At 37.8% G+C, this 20630-nt stretch overlaps 1 protein-coding gene across 1 annotated transcript; it reads right to left on the bottom strand.

Annotated features, from left to right (window-relative positions):
- Nucleotides 1-14186: 14186 nt before the first annotated feature.
- On the bottom strand, nucleotides 14187-15738 carry LOC109218079. Its single transcript, XM_019382397.1, has 2 exons — nucleotides 15481-15738; nucleotides 14187-14795 (listed from the first exon to the last, which is right to left on the bottom strand). The coding sequence occupies exons 1-2, from the start codon at nucleotides 15736-15738 to the stop codon at nucleotides 14187-14189; spliced, it is 867 nt and encodes a 288-aa protein (XP_019237942.1).
- Between the last annotated feature and the right edge of the window lie 4892 nt (nucleotides 15739-20630).

Below are 20630 nucleotides of genomic sequence, written 5' to 3'. Positions count from 1 at the left end.
AAGTTATCGAAACACCATATCTATCAACACCCTAATGGGAATTACTTCATAGCAATGGAGTAAGATATCTCAATAAGGTTCAAACACAAATGAAACATCAATTCTAATGATTCGATACAAAATCCCATATTGCACCGATTGCAGGTTGAAATATTGATGAATTCGTGAGTCTTCTTGCCTTGATTGGTTCTCCAATCTTCCGTAGGTCAAAAGTCTTCCAAAAAAATGTATTTTCAGTGTATTTATACCAAGTAGGAACGAACCCGGACGAAACTACCCTCTTTGAGCAGAAGTGGAAAAACCTGCTGTTGATACCCAATTTTTTCCTGTATATTTTTTATATGCAAAATACTTTCAAAATAGTATATATACGCATATATAAGCATGTCCAAGTGTTTTATTATTTTTCCAAATTTTAAAAGATTTTTAAACCAATTTATTGCCCTATTTTAACAGTACAAAATCAATAATTATTCCCAAAATTTGTATTCTCATGTTTATACCAAAATATAGCTAAGGTAATTTTTGCAAACTTTTATAAATTGATTTGGTATTTTCAAAGCTAAATTGCACTTAATTGCAATATTAGCCTATTTTAAGAATTAATTGCGTTTATAATTACAAATTTGATTCCAGTATTTTTAATATAATATTTATATACTATTAACTAATTTAGCACCTTTAATTTATTTTCAGAAATTATTTTACTATTTTTAAAAAATAAAAAGGAAAAAAGTGGCTATTTAAGATCTAGCCCTATTTCATTTCAAATTTTAGCCCAACTGGATCCCTCATCTAACCCCAGTTTTAATCTCAATTGGACCGGCCCAAATCCTAAATTACCCGACCCCCTGACCCGTTTATTTTTACCCGCCCGGCTCCCCTTTGATTGAGGCCGTTGATCAAAATGATCAACGGCCACGATTTCCCCTTGCCTTTTTAATTTCCCAAACCCCCCAACCCTAAGTCATTTCATCTGAGACGCCGCCTTTGAATCCCTTCGTCTCTCAAACACTCTCGAACCTTCCCTGAACTCTCATCATCTCCCACCTTGAAACTCATAGGAATCAATGGCTTCCCAGGTTGTGAGGCCCCTATACTCACCTCCTATTGCTCCTATGTGCTTGATACTTGAAGATTCGAGGCCAGACCTCGAATGTCTTCACTCAGACCTTTGCCGATTCAAGGTTCTCCGATCATCTCCGGCCTTGCTCCGGCTTGCTATAGTTGTTTGAGTCTGATTCCGACCTCTCCGACTCAGGTCAATGACCTTTTCAAAGCCTTTCTCATTCTAGGGTTCTTCTGAAACCCTAACCCTTCGAGGTTTTTCTCCGATTCTTTTTAGATTTGTTGTGTATCTATGCTCTACTTGAGTTTTCAAACGATTTCCCTAACTTTTCTTTCGAAAATCACTTTCAAAACCTTTCTTTTCCGATTTAGGGTTTTCTGGAAAGTGTTATAAGTGCTTTTCTTCTTTGTTATTCGTGCGTTTGCCTCCGCTGTGTTCTCGTATCATCTCTTGTATGCTTCTCTTACTGTATTTTCCTATACTATGTTCTCGTAGACTTCTCTACTATATTTTTACCATGTTCCTATATGTTTATCTTACTGTGTTTTCTTATATGCTTTTCTGCTATACTTTTCCGGTGTTCTTGTGTTCTTCTACTGTATTTTTCTACTAAGTTTTTAAGTTTCTTTGTTTGCCTTCTACTGAGCCCTGTTTAGGTTTCTTCTAAGCATGCTTTCTCTACTGTTCTTATCAGTATTTACCAGTATGTTCTTTGAATCCTTCTACTGTGATTGCATTGTTACTTTGCTATCATATTTTCTCATAAGTTCTATTGTTGAAGACGCCTGTTCTCTTCTGAAACTTCTAAACATGATTTCGATTCAATTGCTTACCCTCTCATCTTTGCTTTATGGTTTGCTTGAACTAGAGTTTTATCTCGAAACCCCTAATTCTTTCAGACTGACTTTGTGTCTCTGAACTGAGTTTGGACATTTGTTTCATACAATGCTGAGCTTTTTGCTAAACTCTTCTACACTGGATTTTTTCTACTAATTTACACGACAGTCCTCTTTCACGCTCACATGCTCCTTATATATGATGAATTTTCCTCTAAATGGTTTTTAAATTTGCAACTAGTGTAAACTTCTTTCTGAATATAGCTTGATTGATTTCTTTCCATCTTTTACTGATTTCCTAGGTGACTCGACTTAGGTAAAACCCTCCTTCATCTTTTATGACTTGGTTCATTCATACCAAATTTCAGACCTTGTGATTTACTGGCTGTTAATTGATTCCCTTGCCTTATTTGCACAAACCGTGTATTGTCAAAACCCTGTCCTTAAATAACCTTTATGTATTTGCCCTCAATTGCATGCTTTACACAAAGTGTTTATTTAATTCCTTTCCTTAAATGGTTTTACCCGTTTGAAACTGAATCCCTTAATTAAAGGGAGTCTTATGTAATTGATTTACAATCAGTCTTCGATTATTTTCTTACCTTATTTCCTCATGACTTTCACACTATAAATACATGACCCTTTAACACAAAGCACACACGATTAACAATCCTCCACTACTACTTTACAATCTCTTCTGAACTCTTACTAGAACTCACTCTTCTTGTCTGCATTCTGACTTTCACAAGACTACCTCTTTTTCCTATTCGTTTCCTTGAAACTGGTATGTCCTAATTTTAATTTTCAGCATCACCACAATGTGTTTACTTACAGCTTTCTACATCTATGTCTACTTTATTACTTCTGCAAAGTTAACTATTTGAACTAGCATGTTGTTTTCTTTTGTTTGTTTCTGTTATGAACCCCTCCTCCCTATTCCCTTTATGTGCTGTGAGTTGCAGTTTAAAATGTGGCAATATGCAAGTTATTCTCTATGGTTTGAACTTGATCCCTTAAAGGATCCTAACTTCTAAACAATGTATTCTAACAGGCTTATGGGGTAGGCCAGCATTCCTCATTGCTGAGTATGCCTCACCAGCCTGCTGTTGCTTTTCCTTTACTATCTCCCCATTCCCTATACCCCAATGTGTATCAATGTGAACTGTTTCCCTTTCCCCTTTCCCCTTTCAGAATCCTCCACTTGCACTCTCTTCCTAGGTTCTGCCCCCCCTCTTGTGAGCCTTGCCTTGGGACCTTGAGTTCCCCCTGAACTTGGACACTTGAGGGCTAGCTCTTCCACACTACACTATGTCCTAGTCTGGTAATGTATTTGGGGTGTAAGCACTGCCCGGAGTTCATGTGAAGCTCTTAGGGAACTCTGACACACCCCCAAATGAGAGAAAGGCTTTGAAATCTGATCTTTGGAGTTGGTTTACTTCATATTTCAAACAGGAAGTCTGAATCAGGCTCTCCTTGGTTGTAATTTTCAATTTTTGATGTATTTTCTTTACTTTATTTTCTTTGGACTGTAATAATTTTGTAATAACTTATGGGGATGATTAGTGAAAAGGGAGGAGTAACTATGCATGTACATGGGTAGATAACTTGCCTATAGGAATCTCTAATTTCTGCATTTTTCATATAGTTACCATGCCTATAAGACTTCTGCATTTTCATTTACCTACCATGTCTCTAATTTCTGCATTTTTCATATAGTTACCATGTCTATAAGAACTTCTGCATCTCATTTAGCTACTAATACTACATGTCTATAAGAACTTCTGCATCTCATTTAGCTACTATGTCTATAGGGATCTTGCACTTTCATGTAGATACTATGGTTATAGCTCCTGCACGCGCATGTAGAAAATATGCCTATAGTTCCTTTTTGATTCTTGCATACCCGCTTTTCACTAGGCAAACTTATCTGTATGTCCTAATAACTGAAAAATTATAATCAGGTATCACGTCACGCTTAGATATCATGTTATAGAATTTTTGTACTCTTCTATATCTATAACAACGTTTTAAGTTGACAAACACATAGAAAGCATGCCTATAGGGGTTCTAATTCAAATCTGAATCGCCTTGCTCGTTGGTAAGTTTAAACTGTCAGTAGTAATGCATTATCAATTGCAGAACTCATACTCCTTTGTCAAAACTAGCAACCTTTTCCTAAATCAATCCGCAATCAGTTTACCTCTTTGTTTCTGAAATCAGTAGATATCATGCCTATAGGTTCCGTCTAACACCTAGGCAAGCCTTAGGGTAAAAGTTATAAACTGCATCAGTCTCTATCAATTACGACCAGCAGGCAAGCCTAATTCGGACTTCTTATCTGGAAATATGTGATAAATCAGCCTGCCCCAGCTTTTAAGTTTAATCAGACCTTAATCAGTACGTGCAAGACATGCTAAACTATATGCTTTTCTTTGATCTAAGGAGGCCTGTTTGAGCCTTATTTGTTTATGTGCTTCTTCCATGCTTGTTATATGTGTTCTTGCTTGTCACCTTAGTATTTTTACCTTTGAAACTATAAAATCCTAACATCCCTTCCTTTTAGTATTTGTAGTCCTAAATGCCTCCGGGACTGATAGGATTGGGGCGGGTAATAGCATGCAATAAAAAGCGAGACTATTTCACGCTTTAATACCTTAACGGGGTGGGAAAGGATAGATATGGATATGATGACCACGCGATAACACCACGTGTATAAGTGATTACCGGGTGTTATGTGAGGTGATCCATATTATTTATAAACCTAGGGCCCCCCTCTCTTTTACTTATTTATTTCATTGTTTAATTCCAAATTTCAAGTTGTTTTTCTCAAAATTCAGCTTTCCTTCCGTTTCTTTTATCTTCATCAATTTGCAACCATTATGTGAAATCCCCTCTTATTTGAAAGTCTTACTTGCTTACGTGTTATTTGTACTTAAAGTCACAACAATAGTTTGGCTGGGAACCACACTAGTGGATCCTGAGGGGTGCCTAACACCTTCCCCTTGGGATAATTTCAAACCCTTACCCAATCTCCGGTTACTTGACTCAAACCCTTCTTAGTGTCCTAATGCACTTAAATCATTAGGTGACGTCTCTTCAATTCAATCCAAAACTCAATTCCCAAAAAGGGAACGAGTTGTCTTCCCAAATGTCATAAACCCGATTTTCGCGGAGGAAAAAGGGGGCGCGACACCTGCAAAGTTATTACACTTCATACGTCGCACGGTGCATCACAAGGTGTGTCGCATCGATGTACTTTACTCAGTTGCAAACTCTCTGAACTGTGTGTGTCTGACAAAATTTTACCTTAGTGTGTCGCACTATGCGTCGCAGGCCACGTCACAACAATGCTTTTTCTTGTCAGACCAAAGAAACCCAGTCGCTAAACTTGTCAAACTTTTGACACATAGTTGCACTAATGCGTCGCACGCTGCTAAGCTTTGTGCGTCGCATTAGTGCATTTATTCTTACCCTTCCACTTTCTTCCCACTTTTGTATGCAACGCCTGTCCAAGAGCCCCGAATGCGATCCCGATTTAATTCTTTGGCTTTTACTCATACTTCAAAGCTTCAATTACTTAATTTAGCTCCAATTTATTCTTTAAACTCGAATCATTTCCTGCAAGGCATAAGACACGTAATAAGTGCAAATCACCATTGTTTAAGCTCAACCACACATAAAAAAGCAGTAATTAGAGTGTAATACTATGGCTAAAACCCAAGTTTCTAGCCTACCATCAACACCTCACACTTAGACTATTGCTCGTCCTCGAGCAATCAAACTACACTGCACATAGGGACTACCTTTTCATAAAATAACTTCCCTATCACACCATGCCAAGAATATTTAAAATAGACTAAGCACCATATCATAACATCCTAACCTCAAGACTCGACTCAAAAAGACCATGCATTTTTCACAACCCGTTCACTTACTCTAACACAGAGGTCAAAGACTTTATCAACCTTCACAAGTTTTGTTCCCTCACACAAACAATAGAGAATAGTTACACGCAATAAATTTCAAGAACAAATAGGAACTCAAGATAGAATAATTCACTCATTCTCAGAACTAAAATTCATGTGCCACAGAGAATGTACCATATGTTTTGTCGGTAGTGTAATACTCTATTAATTGAGCTCATTCAGTCAAGGATATGGTAGGCCTTTATTTTGGTTGTAATGTAGGCTGCGGGACGGGTAGGATACATATGGATATAGTGGATACACCTCCCTGAGCACTTTAATATTTACAATTTCACAATTTCAATCCCACACTTGTGTTGAACCAAAACCCAACCTTCACATTATATTAACATCAAGCTCCCCATTTCTTTAAGCACCAGACCAAGCAAGATTTCCCACTAGCAAGGAATAGTTTTCTTTATAATATATACAAACACCAACCAAAAAAAACTGATTCTAGATTCTGGTTTTCTTTTCTTTTTTTTCCAGTACCCTACAAGTGGCTCTCACAACAAATTTTTTTTCATACAGTGCACCTTTCTCCTTTTCTATAGTTTCACTCAAACACCCAACCATACCTCCACTTAGATTTTAACAAGCTCATAAATATATTAAGTGCTCAAGAGAGGTAAACGGTTCAAACAGATATCCAATTCAGACAAATGGGTCAGACTTGTAATATGGTTGCCAAAGAAAATAGGATTACAGGCCTAAAAGGGTTAACTAGGATACACAATAATTAGGAGGGTCACATAATTGGCTTACAAAAAAATGCCTATATCACTTCCTAGACCGAACAAGACTACTATTGCGCTTTGCAAACACATGGCGCAAGTTCTAGACATCACTGAAATGCACAGAATATTAACACAAACCTCACTCACACATTGGCACATAACTTACTTAGGATCAAATTTTTCCCTACTCTCTAGTCAAAGCAGTTAAGCAAACTCACAATACACAATTTGAGGTACTTATTTAAGAGCCAAGAACTGAGCCTAGACGTCACAACTAAGGCACTCACTACTCTCAATGCATATGCAGTCAAGGAAAATTGCTTCAACTTAGCACTATGACTCGAGATTCTTTATTCCTATAAAACTAAAAAACTAATTACACCTGGTTCAGTTAAAATCCTAGGAAAAGAACCCCGTCACAAAAAAAACTAAGGGGAGAAATTGTTACACTACCTAAGAAAGTAAACTAAAATAAAAGACATATTTTTGGATATTCAAATTTTTTTTGTATTTTTCTCGTTCGACTTCAAATCCCTCAAGAAGCCAGTCGACAAAATCCATCGTTGGGCAAAGTAGAACTACTACTACATGAGTTACTAGCTATTACAGGCTAAATAAAATTCGGAGTTACGATTACATGCCACATTGTCTAATAAGCAAGGAACAAAATAAAACAAATACAAGCAAATAGGAAGACCCCACACCCCACTTAAGAGATAGCATTGTCCTCAATGCAAAGCAATAAATAAGGGTGGTAAAGGACTCCTTGAGGTCTAGGCCTAGTCATCGGCTCCATTAGTAGTTCCGAGAATAGCAGTCTCATCATCGTCCTCCTCAACAGAATTGACATCTTCATCAGGACGAAGTGCAGGACTGCCATCCAATTCTAGAAAACGCCTGGTAGGGGCATCTGAATGGGATTGTTGCGCCAAAGCCTCAATGTCAACCTCTCCCACGAGCAGCTCGAAGTTGCATGTCAGCAAACATAAACTGCATCATATCCACCATCCTGTCATGTCTCTAGTATGAGGTCATAGCGACTCTCGAAGGACCCAAATCCTGCATAGCAGTGATATCATAAAGATTGGTGACTGGGGGAAGCCGTCGATCAAATTGATCATCAACAGACACACCGTGGTGTAGTAGCAACCTAACCAACATGCTCGGATAGAGCAACTTCCGCAATCCAACCATCCTTGCCCTAGCCATGTTAGCAATAAGAATCTTGCCCATATTCAACGGCATCTGGGTCATTATAGCATATATTAAACATACTCAGAGGAGCAAAACAGTGTAATCATTGCTGCTTGGTAAAATTTTCTTATTGATAAACTGTAACAACACTTTGCCGGGTAGATGCAAATTGGCTCGAGTCATGGTGGAATGACGGTCATCCTTATCCCTATTCCAAGCAACCAAAGAATTAGGTCAGAGAAGTTTGTGGATGGCTTGGTAAGCAGACGTCTTCAAAAACGCCTCGAACAGAGCATGAGACTCATTCCTGAACCCCAACTCATCATTAATTATCTCAACAGAAAACTTGACTCTATTTCCACGAATTTTGACAGTGTACTCCCCTTCATACTGGAATTCGGGTACCCAGTTAGCGTAGAACTCCTTCACAATACCAAAATTAGCTCCTTCGATGGAATCATACAGGCCATCCAATTTCATTGCGGCGATGTTGGCATATAGGGCTGGATACTTCTTATGAAACTTCCTCCAATCAATCCCAACATCAGCAGTATGCTCCCTAGATGTGACAAAATCACGGAACCACTCACGTGATTGGGCAGCACTGATAAAACTCCATATGTAGGCTCTAGCATATCAGCATCCGAGTATGGCACATTAGGGTCTGAGTCGTGAGGAGTCCACAACTGTGGGTGCCCTTCTAGCAAGCTGACGGCTACTAGAAACACTTGCAGGAGCACCAATATTCAAACGTTTGCTAGCTCGGCGAGGCATTATTCTTGCACAAGATAAAAAACTTAGCTACGACACAATAAAAGTAGAAGCAAGGTCAAAACAGGGGGAGAGCCACCCCACACTTATGTCATTAGCATGCTCACAGGCAAGAACCAGGGGAATCAGACTACCCCATATTCAACAAAACAAAATATTCACAACTCGCCAATAGTGATACAAAGGCTCAACAACTACCACAATTGTAGCAACGTGTTTAGTCAGTGACCGCACACCCCACACTTCAAATTCCTGAACACTCTATGAATAAAATATGCATCATCAAGCAGTATCGATAGTGCATCATTAGGGCTACTTATCGGGCGGATTGGGCGGTTATTTACTCTTAACGGTTTGGCTTAACGGTTATCGGCTTTTAAATGTATTAATCCGTTAGCCACCCGATAAGATATCGGGCGGATTGGTATCGGTTTAGCTCTTATCGGGCGGTTTATCGGCCTAGCATACATATTCACAAATCGAAATTACACCACACATACATGTCTGTTAAAAAGAAGTAATGATCCAGCAACATTCTGCCATTCAATGTTTATCCAGTAATTATCCTCAACTAGGTACTGAAGTCATTCAAATGTTTATCCAGTGATTATCCCACATATTTCAAGTTCACCATTACACCATTTTAGGTTTTCATCTTTTGGTTCACTTCAAAGCAACTTACTTCTAAAAGGTTGAAACTAAGAACATTCCCATGTTTCATCATTTTATAAAACGTGAACTGTATACAACAAATGCAAGAAAAATATTTAACTTGAGAAGCTGTAAAATGATTCCAGCAATTCATTATCTTAAAGCATCTGAAATAGAAAATTAAGCTTTACAATAGGAGGGATAGAATCCAAAATGCATCAGTTAAAATGCCGAAAATGTAAATCATGCGAGACGAAGGAGCTAGTCTGCCATTAAGGAACTTGGGCAGAAAAGGAAATAGCATACTCCCTGTGTCCCAATTTATGCAAAGAAGTTCACATTTATGTAAGGAGTACAAAGTACAAAGATCAAAACACCTAATTTTCTATGCAAATTCAGATGTGGATTATCTATAATTTTTAAATAAATACCCAAATAAACACATCAATTAACAAGTTACCATAACTAATGATTCCACATATTTACAAGTTTGTAGAAAATCATAGTCAAGAAAGAAAATATTTACTCCCCAAACAGTAAATCCCGTCACATAAAATAGCAAAGGGATTGAATAATCTTTTGTCTTGCAGGTAAAAAGGTTTCAGTTCTAGAAACAACAGCATTCAAATAAACAACCATAATATTCAGTTGGTGTGGTGGTGGCTGGTGGAAGTCGACGAGGACTGGTGTGGTGGCTGCCGGTTTAGGCGTTAGGGTTTCTAGGAATTAGGTTTAGCCGTTTGGGAATTGGGACCTTAGGTGCGTAACGTTAGTCTTAGACAGATAGAGTACTGGAAACTAAAGTCAAGAGTTTTTGTCTTTTTTCATATTTAATATATATAAATAAAAATAAATTTTATATATATATATATATATATATATATATATATATATATATATATTCTTANTATATATATATATTCTTAACGGGTTAACGGATTATCCGTTAAGAAAATTGAATAATCCGCCCCCAAACCGATAAGCCGTTAATAAAAAAAATTTCAATCTGTTCCCCGTTCGTTAAGTCGTTAACCCATTACCAGTAAGCCATTAAGCTTCGGTTCGGTTCGGTTTTCGATTTCGGATCGATTTTGAACATCCCTATGCATCATTCTTCCGTTCAAACAATTAGTTCAACACCTACCATACTCAATTTCTTGATGACAATGTCGAGAACAAAACGCACTCAAGCGACTTATTTTCTAAGTACAACAAAGTATCATTAAGGCGTTACATGCTCAGGCCGGCAGTTGATTAGCACTAGAGACCAATTCGACACACGTCGCATTTATAAACTATGACTAATCACCTTTTGCGCATAATTTTATAATTTACATCACATTCTAGCCAACACAACCCAACATGACCAAAATTTCCATCATTCTTATTCAGGCAATTAATCGAACACCTAGCATGCAACAGAGGAGAGGCACCACTACACACATTACCAAAGAACAATCTTGCCCAAAATCAACCACTCCAAGAGCAATCACGCCCTAAATAATTCCCACACCAACAATGCACTAGGGCAAATCATTACCCAACAATAGAGTGGGTAACCAACTACAAAATTTCGAAGTTAATCTCCTTCCTCTTTTTTCTTTGTTTTCTGATTTTTCTTTTCAATATAAAATCTTCTAACAAGGACTACACAAAAAGAACCCACAAAAGAGAGAAGAACTCACCTGATTGCAAGAAGAGAGACGGATGAGGGAGTTGAGGGAGATGGGTGGAAAGCGAGAGCGAGAGGGAGAGGGAGATTGGTGTGGGGGAGGGGAAAGGGTCTTATTTTCCTTTCTTTTTGGGGGTTTAGATAGAGAGAATGAGGGCTTGGTGTGTTTGGGGTCGGTCAGGTCTAGTATTTAAGGGGATGGGGCGGAATTTTTCTATTTTTCTTTTTTCGATTTCTTTTTTTCTTCGAAAAAACATACCTGATGTGTCACATGGTGTGACGCTCAGTGCATACACTAGTATATTTTGCCGTCTACCAACTCTCTGATGTTCAAAATCCTCTGATGAAAACATGTGCTTCTTGACTACTCCCTCGCACTCGAGCTTCATTCTGCGTCAAAGTAACTCCGATAGCTCCTAAAATATAATTAGTCCTAATCTATAATCAATTAAACTATTAAAAACAAGAAAGAAAAAAAAAGGTTAGAAGTAGTTTTGAGTTATTGTCAGCTTGACTCTGTTACTTAGGCTCATTTGATCACGATGCTAAAGGATTGCTTGTCAAGTTCTCCAACTAGGTATGGTTTCAACCTGTGCCTATTCACTTTAAAGCTCTCATTCCCCTCTTCATCTTGTATCTCAATGGCGCCAGACGGTGAGCCATGTTTCACCATATACGGACCTGTCCATCTTGACTTGAATTTTCGGGGAACAACCTAAGTCTACTATTGTATAGTAATACTTTGTCCCCTTCATGAAACTCCTATGGCTTAATCAGGCAATCACGCCACCTCTTTGTCTTCTCCTTAAAGATTTGCACATTTTCATACACGTCCAGTCTAAACTCCTCCAATTCATTCTGCTGCAACAACTTGTATTCACCTGCAAGACTAAGATCAAGATTAATCATCTTAATTGCCCAATAAGCTTTATGTTGTATTTCAACAGGTAGGTGACATGATTTTTCATACACTAATTTGAATGGTGAAGTCCCTATGATTGTTTTTAATGCAGTTTTGTACGCCCATAGAGCTTCATCCAACTTTAAAGACCAATCCTTACGAGAAGTACTAATCGTCTTTTCAAGAATTTGTTGAAGTTTACGATTTGCCACTTCAACTTGCCCACTAGTTTGGGCATGGTACGGGGTTTCTGTTTTGTGTGTGACCCCATACTTAGACAATAATGCAGAGAACTGCTTGTCCACAAAGTGCAACCCATTGTCACTGATAATCACTCGAGGTGTCCCAAAGCGGATAAAGATAATCTTCTGTAAGAACTCACATCCCACCCGAGCATCATTGGTCCTAGTAGGGATTGCTTTAACCCATTTAGAGACGTAGTCAACGGCTACTAGAATATACTCGTAAGAATGAGACGATGGTAATAGGCCCATGAAGCCAATTCCCCGAACGTCAAAAATTTCACATACCAGAATGCAACTTAGTGGCATCTCATCCCTCTTGCTAATGTTGCTTTCCATTTGACACTTGTCACATGCAGCTACATACACCTGTGCGTCTTTGTACAAAGTAGGCCAATAGAAACCGGCTCCCATGACCTTTGTTGCAGTGTGATTTCCACCATAGTGTCCTTCAGCTGCTCCATCATGGCAATGAGAAAGAATGCTTGCCATCTCTCCTTCAGGTACACACTTTCGAATCACACCATCTACACACAGTTTAAACAAGAAAGGTTCATTCCAAAAATAACTTTTTACCTCACCATGAAGCTTCTTTTTTTAATCACGAGAGAGGTCACGAGGCGACCATCCACTAGCCAAAAAGTTGGCTACATCAGCATACCAAGACGGCCTTTCAGAGACCGCAGCAATGGAGAAAATTAGCTCATCAGGGAACTCTTCCCTTACTTTAATTGTTTTAACCGGAGGTCTCTCAAGTCGAGATAGATGATCGACGACTTGATTTTCTATGCCCTTCTATCTTTGATCTACAAGTCAAACTCTATGAGCAACAACACCCACCGCATCAGGCGTGGCTTGGACTCCTTCTTACTCAACAGGTATTTCAAAGCTGAGTGATCAGTGTGTACAATCACTTTACTCCTCACCTAGTATGATCTAAACTTGTCAAAAGCAAAGACCACAGCAATAAATGGGTCTAAACCTCCTATAGAATCCAGTATGTCCCAAGAAACTCCTTATGCTCTTCACAAAAGTCGATGGAGGGAGCCTAGCAATTATATCAACCTTAGCTCTATCAATTTCAATTCCATGTGCAGTCACTTTGTGGGCCATGACAATTCCCTCTTTCACCATAAAGTGCCACTTCTCCCAGTTAAGAACCAAGTGAGTAGTTTCACAACGTTCAAGCACGACCTCCAAAGTCTTCAAGAAATCCTCAAATTCATCACCAAAAAGGGTGAAATTATCCATGAATACGTCTAGACGCTTTTCGTTTAAATCAGAGAATATATACATCATGTACCTCTGAAAAGTGATAGGTTCATTACACAACCCAAACGGCATCCTCCTGTAAGCAAAAATACATGACGGGCAAATGAATGTGGTCTTCTCAATATCTTCTAGGGCAATGGGTATCTGATTGTAGCCTGAGTACCCATCCAAAAAGCAGTAACATCCATGTCCAACTACTTTCTCGGGCATTTGATCAATAAAAGGGAATGAGAAGTGGTTGTTGCATCATTCAGCCTTCTATAATCAATACACATTCTCCACCCAATGACTGTTCTTGTGGGGATCAATTCATTGTCTTCATTCTTCACCACTGTCATGCCCCCTTATTAGGTACAACTTGCACTAGACTAATCTACTAGCTATCATAGATCGATGGAAAAAATCACTATCGTATCTAGCAATTTGATGATCTCCTTGTGCACTACCTCCTCCAAATTTTTTGTTGAACTTGGGTTAGGGTTGCACCACTGCTTGCTATTTTCTTCCAATAGAATTTTATGCATGCAAATGGCTGGACTGATTCCTTGGATATCAACTATACTTCAGCCAATGGCCTTCTTGTGCTTTTTCAGCAGCTCCACCAGCTTTTGCTCTTGTGTACTTGTCAAGTAGCAAAAATAATCATAAGAAAATTGTTAGTTTCAAGAAAAGCATATTTCAAGTGAGTGGGGACGACTTTCAATTCCACATTAGGCTTAGAAGCCTCCTTTTTTAATTCCTCCTCATCAACCACTTGATCCTCAGTTTCAAGATCTCTAGCCTCTTTCTATATTTCAGGATCTTCATCATCCACTATGCTAGATTGAGTAATACACCTCTCTAGAGTATCCCTCACAAGCTTGTCAAACTTGTATTTTACATCCAATTCCCCAACAACATTTGGCTTGAAACACGAGTAGGCGGCCGCCTCATCATTGGGTATTTCATCATGCTCTTCATCTGGAATAGCACTTTTTCATTACTCACTCTAAGCATAAGCTGCCCCTCATAGATATCGAGGATAGCTCTGCCTGTACATGAAAATGGTCTCCTTAGAATTAGAGGCACCTCCTTGTTTACCTCCATATCCACCACAATAAAGTCTACAGGGAGCACAAATTTTTCCACCCTCACTAGAATATCGTCAATGATTCCCTCAGGTAAAATGGTGGTCTGGTCAGCCAGTTGTAGGGACACTAGTATTGATTTGATCACTCCAAGCTCACCTTCCAGCTTCCTGAATACAGACAGAGGCATTAGATTAATAGACGCACCAGAATCGCAGAGGGCCTTGTCTAATTTCTCACTCACCAACGAGCATGGTATGGTGAAGCTTCTTGGGTTCCCACACTTTTGTGGAATTTTGTTTTGCAATATAGCACTGCGGTGGGCATTCAACTTGACCACTGTTGTCTCCTCTAATTTTCTCTTGTTGTACAGGATTTCCTTCAAGAACTTTGCATAAGAAAGCTTCTGAGTGAGTACCTTTGTGAAGGGAATATTCATATAAAGTTGCTTGTGCATCTCCAAGATTCGCCCAAAATTTTGTAAAGTTTTTCCCGCTTTATCTTTTGAGGGAATAGTAGAGCTAGCATATGTCTACTTTCTTCAATCTCCTTTTGTATCACACTACTTTGGCTTTTTTGCTCTTCACTCTTTTTCTCTTCCAGTGTCTCGGTTTGCTTGTTTACCACCTCTTGTCTTGCTTTCACCGCTAGGTCAACCAATGTTCTGTCACTTCTCAGAGATACAACTCTGATTGTTTCCTTGGGTTCTTTTTAGTGTCAGAGGGTAAAGTCCGATGAGCCCTCTCAGATAACAAACTTGCAATCTATCCCAATTGTCTTTCTAAATTCCGGATAGCCATGCTTGATCTCGAATGGCTGCACCCTGAGTCTCAAAATTTTTATCTGATTTTTCGATGAATGTCTTCATGACATCTTCCATACTAGACTGATTTGACTGTTGTGGCTAGTATTACTGCCTCTGTTAGTTCTGAAAACCTGGTGGTCCTTGACCCTGGGGTCTAGGATTATTTTGCTGCCATGAGTTCAAGCCCCCAACGGCCGAACTCTACGAAAACATGGATGTCTTTGACCCATAGCATTACAGGTGTTCCCACTTTGGTAGTTTCCTCTATTAAAGTTCCCCACAACATTGACTTCCTCACCTGATGCTTGGCACTCAAGTGTAAGGTGTCCCATTCCACAAAAGTCACATGCTGCTTGCACTCACTCTGTACATTTGCCAATGTCAGCTTTCTTATTTCCTTGGCCATGGTGTCTAGCTGGGCTTGCATGGACGTGTTAGAGTCCACCTGGTGAACCCCAACTGATTTTCTTTTGTCATTACTCTCAATCGGCCACTGGTTAGCATCCTCAGATAGTTCGTCAAGGATTAAGACAACCTCCTCTGGAGTTTTCTTCATTAGTGGACCTCTACATGAAGTATTTAGAGTTCGTCGCGAGGAAGGTGTCAGTCTATCCCAAAAATCCTAGAGTTGCATCCACAAATCAATGCCATTGTGCTGACACTTTCTGACTATCTTCTTGAATCTTTCCCTAAGCTTCGAAAACCATTTTTGTCTCCTTCTGGCAGAAATTGTGGATTTCCCTTCTGAACTTCCCTGTTTTTGCAGCTGAGAAGTACTTCTCAAGAAACTTTATGGTCATATCTTCCCATGTCCTGATCGAACATGTGGGTAAGCAGTGCTTTGCGTCATCTTTCAACGAAAAGGGGAATGCCCTTAAGTAGACTGAATCTTTTGATACTCCATTGTATTGGAAGGTGTTCATGATTTCTTCAAAATCTATCAAGTGACTGTTAGGATCCTCGTTCACCTTCCCTCTATAAATATAATTGTTTTGGATAGTTTGAAGCAAGCCTTGCTTCAATTCAAAGTTGTTTGCTGCTTAGGGTAGAGGTCTGACACTTGACAGTCTTTGATTGTAGACTGGCCTATCATAATCACCCAATGATCTTCCAGGCCTGGGTGTTGCATTCTCGAACTGGTCTTCAACCAAAGGTCGGTTTAGATTGAATCTTCAACCCCCATTATCTTCGACAATCTCCTAAGCAATTCTCCGAGCTACTTCAGCTGCTATCCGTGCAGCTTCTTGTTGTGCCGTCTCTCTTGTAGCCAAGTCTATTCCGTCATTCTCTTTGTTTGCCATCGTATCTTGAGTCGAAGTTTGACCCAAGAATTTTTCTGTTAATTCTCTTTCTTTTCTCAGTTGTCGTAAGTGTTTCTCCAACTCTGGTTTGTAGGGTATCACTTTCTTTGAAGAGGATCGAGTCATAGACCAGAGAAATCAAACCTGTATCCTGTAGAGAAGTGAGAAAACGTGAATACACTAAAGTAAAATTTGGTTCCTAAATTAGTACTGAAAATTATCTCATACTTATTGGTTGCCAATCCCCGGCAATGGGGCCAAAATTTAACGAGCGCAACATACAATACAAAGTTATTGCTCGCTAGTCAAAGATAGTATATATTAATTATCGTCTCCAGAGGGATTGAATTTAAACAGTATTCGAATAATCTCTAGTTGATTACTATCCAAGAGAATTGACATTTGATTTGATGATTATTACTATGATTAACTAATAATAATTAAGCAACTAACAATCGATCACAAAAGACAGTAGATGAGCAACGAAGAATCATGAATGAGAGGAATAAGGGTATTTGACTAGATAGGTGCAAGATAATTGACTCGAGATCCGATTCTTGAGTTAATTCGCTCTATAATATGGTTGATTCTCACGAATTCAACCGATAATCAGATTACACTTGAAGCTAATATTCCTAATTCGATTAAACGTTAATTTCAGTAATTAATCCGATTGAAGCACGATAAACAATTGCAACAATAAAATGATGGTTATGATCTAAAGGGTAACTTCTCACGAATATCTCCTATTTTATAGTTCGATTAACAATTCAAGAGGCTCTTTAGACTACCTATTTGAGTCACGAATTTAGACTAGAACATCATATGTGAAGAAATTCAATATCAACTCCTCTTTCGATAAGCGAAATAATAAATAACTCCACAATACAAATTAAATCTCCATCAATTAATTCTAACAATTATCAAGAATCGAATCCCCTATCAAGTTATCGAAACACCATATCTATCAACACCCTAATGGAAATTACTCCATAGCAATGGAGTAAGACATCTTAATAAGGTCCAAAAACAAAAACATCAATTCTAATGATTCGATACAAACTCCCGTATTGCATCGATTGGAGGTTGAAATATTGATAATTTCTTGAGTCTTCTTGCCTTGGTTGGTTCTCTAATCTTCCGTAAGTCAAAAGTCCTCCAAAAAATATATTTTTAGTATATTTATATCAAGTAGGAACGAACTCGGACGGAACTACTCTCTTTGAGCCGAAGTGGGAAAACCTGCAAACTTATTACACTTCATGCGTCACGCAGTGCGTCGCAGGCTGCGTCGCATCAATGTACTTTACTCAGTTGCAAACTCTCTGAACTCCGCGTGTCTGACAGAATTTTACCTTAGTGCATCGCGGGCCACGTCGCAGCAATGCTTTTTCTTGTTAGACCAAAGAAACCCAGTCTCTGAACTTGTCAAACTTTCTGGCGCATAGTTGCATTAGTGCGACGCACGCAGCTACACTTTGTGTGTCGCATTAGTGCATTTATTCTGGCCATTCCACTTTCGTATGAAACGCCTGTCCAAGAGCCCCGGATGCTATTCCGATTTAATTTTTTGGCTTTTACTCAGATTTCAAAGCTCCAATTACTTGATTTTTCTCCAATTTATCCTTTTAACTCGGAATCACTTCCTGCAAGGCATAAAAACACGTAATAAGTATAAATCACCTTTATTTAAGCTCAAACACACATAAAATGTAGTAATTAGAGTGCAATACTACGGCTAAAACCCAGATTTCTAGCCTACCATCATCTAACACTTAAATCATCATCACAAACACGTTGGCAATTCATATTGAAAGTATAAAGCAATAAGATCTCAAACTCCACAAATAAGCCTTCGTTCAAATTAGTAGAAATTGGTGTGGATCCAACGACTAAAACTAAAGCTTATTGTTTTGCAACATATGAACTTGAAACTTTTGAGTAAATTTTTTTGGCCTCTCATTAAAATTTGAGTTTAGGCCCCAAATATGATTGAGCTTCCCTTGAGCTATCCCACCTTAATAGCTAACTTTTGAAGTGTGGTTATTCATGAGTTGTATCAATAGTATCAGAGCCACCTGCCGTACTCCGTACCCATCATATAATGTATGGTGATACCGGTATTGCAATGTTGTCCGTTGTGTCATGGATGGTGACGCCGGTATTGCAATATTGTCCATCGTGTCATGGATGGTGAAGCCGATATTGTAGTGTTCACCCGGGCTAGAAAGGTCTAGCGCACAACCATGGGGGATGATGGATGCGGAGCATGGTGACTTGTTATAGTGCATTACAAGGTATGAGTCTTGAGTCTCACATTGATATTGCAATATGCTGATATGATATTTATATAGATTTGGGCTCTCCCACCTCAATAATTAGCTTTTAGGGTATGATTCCCTCGATTATGCAGCTCAACTATATATATTGCTTCTCACTAATAAGTTATTGGATAATTCTTCTACTAGGACTTATGCTAATGAAAAGAAGTCGTTTTGAATATTATTTTGAATTTGAATCTGCCTCTGCTTGCAGGAATAAATTGGTATTGAATTCTTATTGATCATATGTTTTAGTAACTCTATCAAAAAGGAAACCTTAGCTCAAATTCAAGAAATTGTGACAACAAGCCGAGATGGCATGAAATCCATTTATGATTTATCTAGTTATATATAATTAAAGTTTTAAGATGGATCAATTTTATACTATAAGAGAAATCCCATGTTAGCAAATTAACGAATCAATACTATTGACAATTTCCTTTTGAGATGTTATGTTATGGTACAGGCCGCACTTTGCTTTAGCTGCATCTTATTAACTAATTCCGAATAATATAAGTTTATAAACAATACTACTATAAGGTATTAAAATTGATTTCCGAAATTTGGGGACTAAAGTTTAGAGGTGCAGATGGAATGAACATTTATTGCTTTATTGAAAAAGAATATAGATCATGTAACCAAGTTAGAAATACTTGTAATCAAATGAATATTTAATACTTAATACTTTTTAAATCCGTTTATTAACTGTACAAGTTAGTAGCCTTTCCACTTATCGTACTAATCATAAAAAGGATACAATTTATCATGTGATAAAACAATAATAGACCAACATAATCTAATGTCACAACTCATGTAACATAAACTATTTATGATTGTGATTCTAACGGTTGTGGAGTTTAGTACTTCTTTTTTCTTTTTAAAGACAAAATCGATAATTGAACTTAATTGGAAATTGACTAGTACAATGAAAGTTTTTGTGTCTGTACATTCAAATAAAAGTTTTGGACTTAAAAATGTAAAAGAAATATCATAAGCTGGGATTTTCTTATGTAGCATCAGAAGTACGCCAAACTATTATTCAAAGATTAACAATGTTAACACAAAAAATTATCTAAAGTTTTATAATTACAAAACTCATTCAAATTGTAATTATTAAAAACACTTAGTTTTAATAGTTGGTTGATGTTCCGTTAGTTAGACCAAAGTGTTTAGTTGTAGAAACTTAATAAATCATATATGCATAAGATAATACAATAAGGACCAAAACAGATTCACCCTCAAACTTGAGGGACCATTTGAGTTAAAACAAACTTAAACCAGTACTTGGTTCAGGTGTGAAAATGGAAAAAGAATAGTCTAAAGTCAGAAGTCAGATTTTTCTTCATATTCAACTTTTCCATTTTAGCATTTTCCTAAATAATAATTTGGTCCTTTTTAGTAGATGAAAAATAATCATGGTTTTCACACTACTTTCCACAGCCACTAAAAAGTTACTCCCTCCCGATTCACTTTAATTAATTTTTTGACTAATTTTCACACATATTAAAGAATTTATCTTTTAATATTAATTAACAATATTAACCTTAATTTATTCATTAAAAATATAACTCCTGCGCTCTTTATTCTTAGAGCAACTTTGAAAAATAAAAGTTAATTCTTTCTTGATATAATATCAAGAAAAAATTAAATATAGTGGATCTCAAAAAAAAAAAAAAAAGAAGCTAAAAGATCAATTAAAATAGACCAGAGGGAATACGATGGAATGATAAATATTTTTCTATTTTTAACAAAAAATTCGGGTTCGAACCCTAAGTAAGAAAATATTTTTAGTAGGAGCACCTTGTTCTCAAGGTTCGTTTGATTGT

The sequence above is a fragment of the Nicotiana attenuata genome, unplaced genomic scaffold (genome assembly GCF_001879085.1).
Source record: "Nicotiana attenuata strain UT unplaced genomic scaffold, NIATTr2, whole genome shotgun sequence".
Taxonomy (NCBI): domain Eukaryota; kingdom Viridiplantae; phylum Streptophyta; class Magnoliopsida; order Solanales; family Solanaceae; genus Nicotiana; species Nicotiana attenuata.
This window is presented reverse-complemented; position numbering and strand designations above follow the sequence as displayed.

Coding starts and splice junctions, on each gene's coding strand:
- LOC109218079 (XM_019382397.1), bottom strand. CDS start 15,738: ATGAAGAAAACTCCAGAGGAGGTTGTCTTAATCCTTGACGAACTATCT. Junction 14,796..15,480: donor ACTTGAGTGCCAAGCATCAG/GTGAGGAAGTCA, acceptor CCCTTCACAAAG/GTACTCACTCAGAAGCTTTC.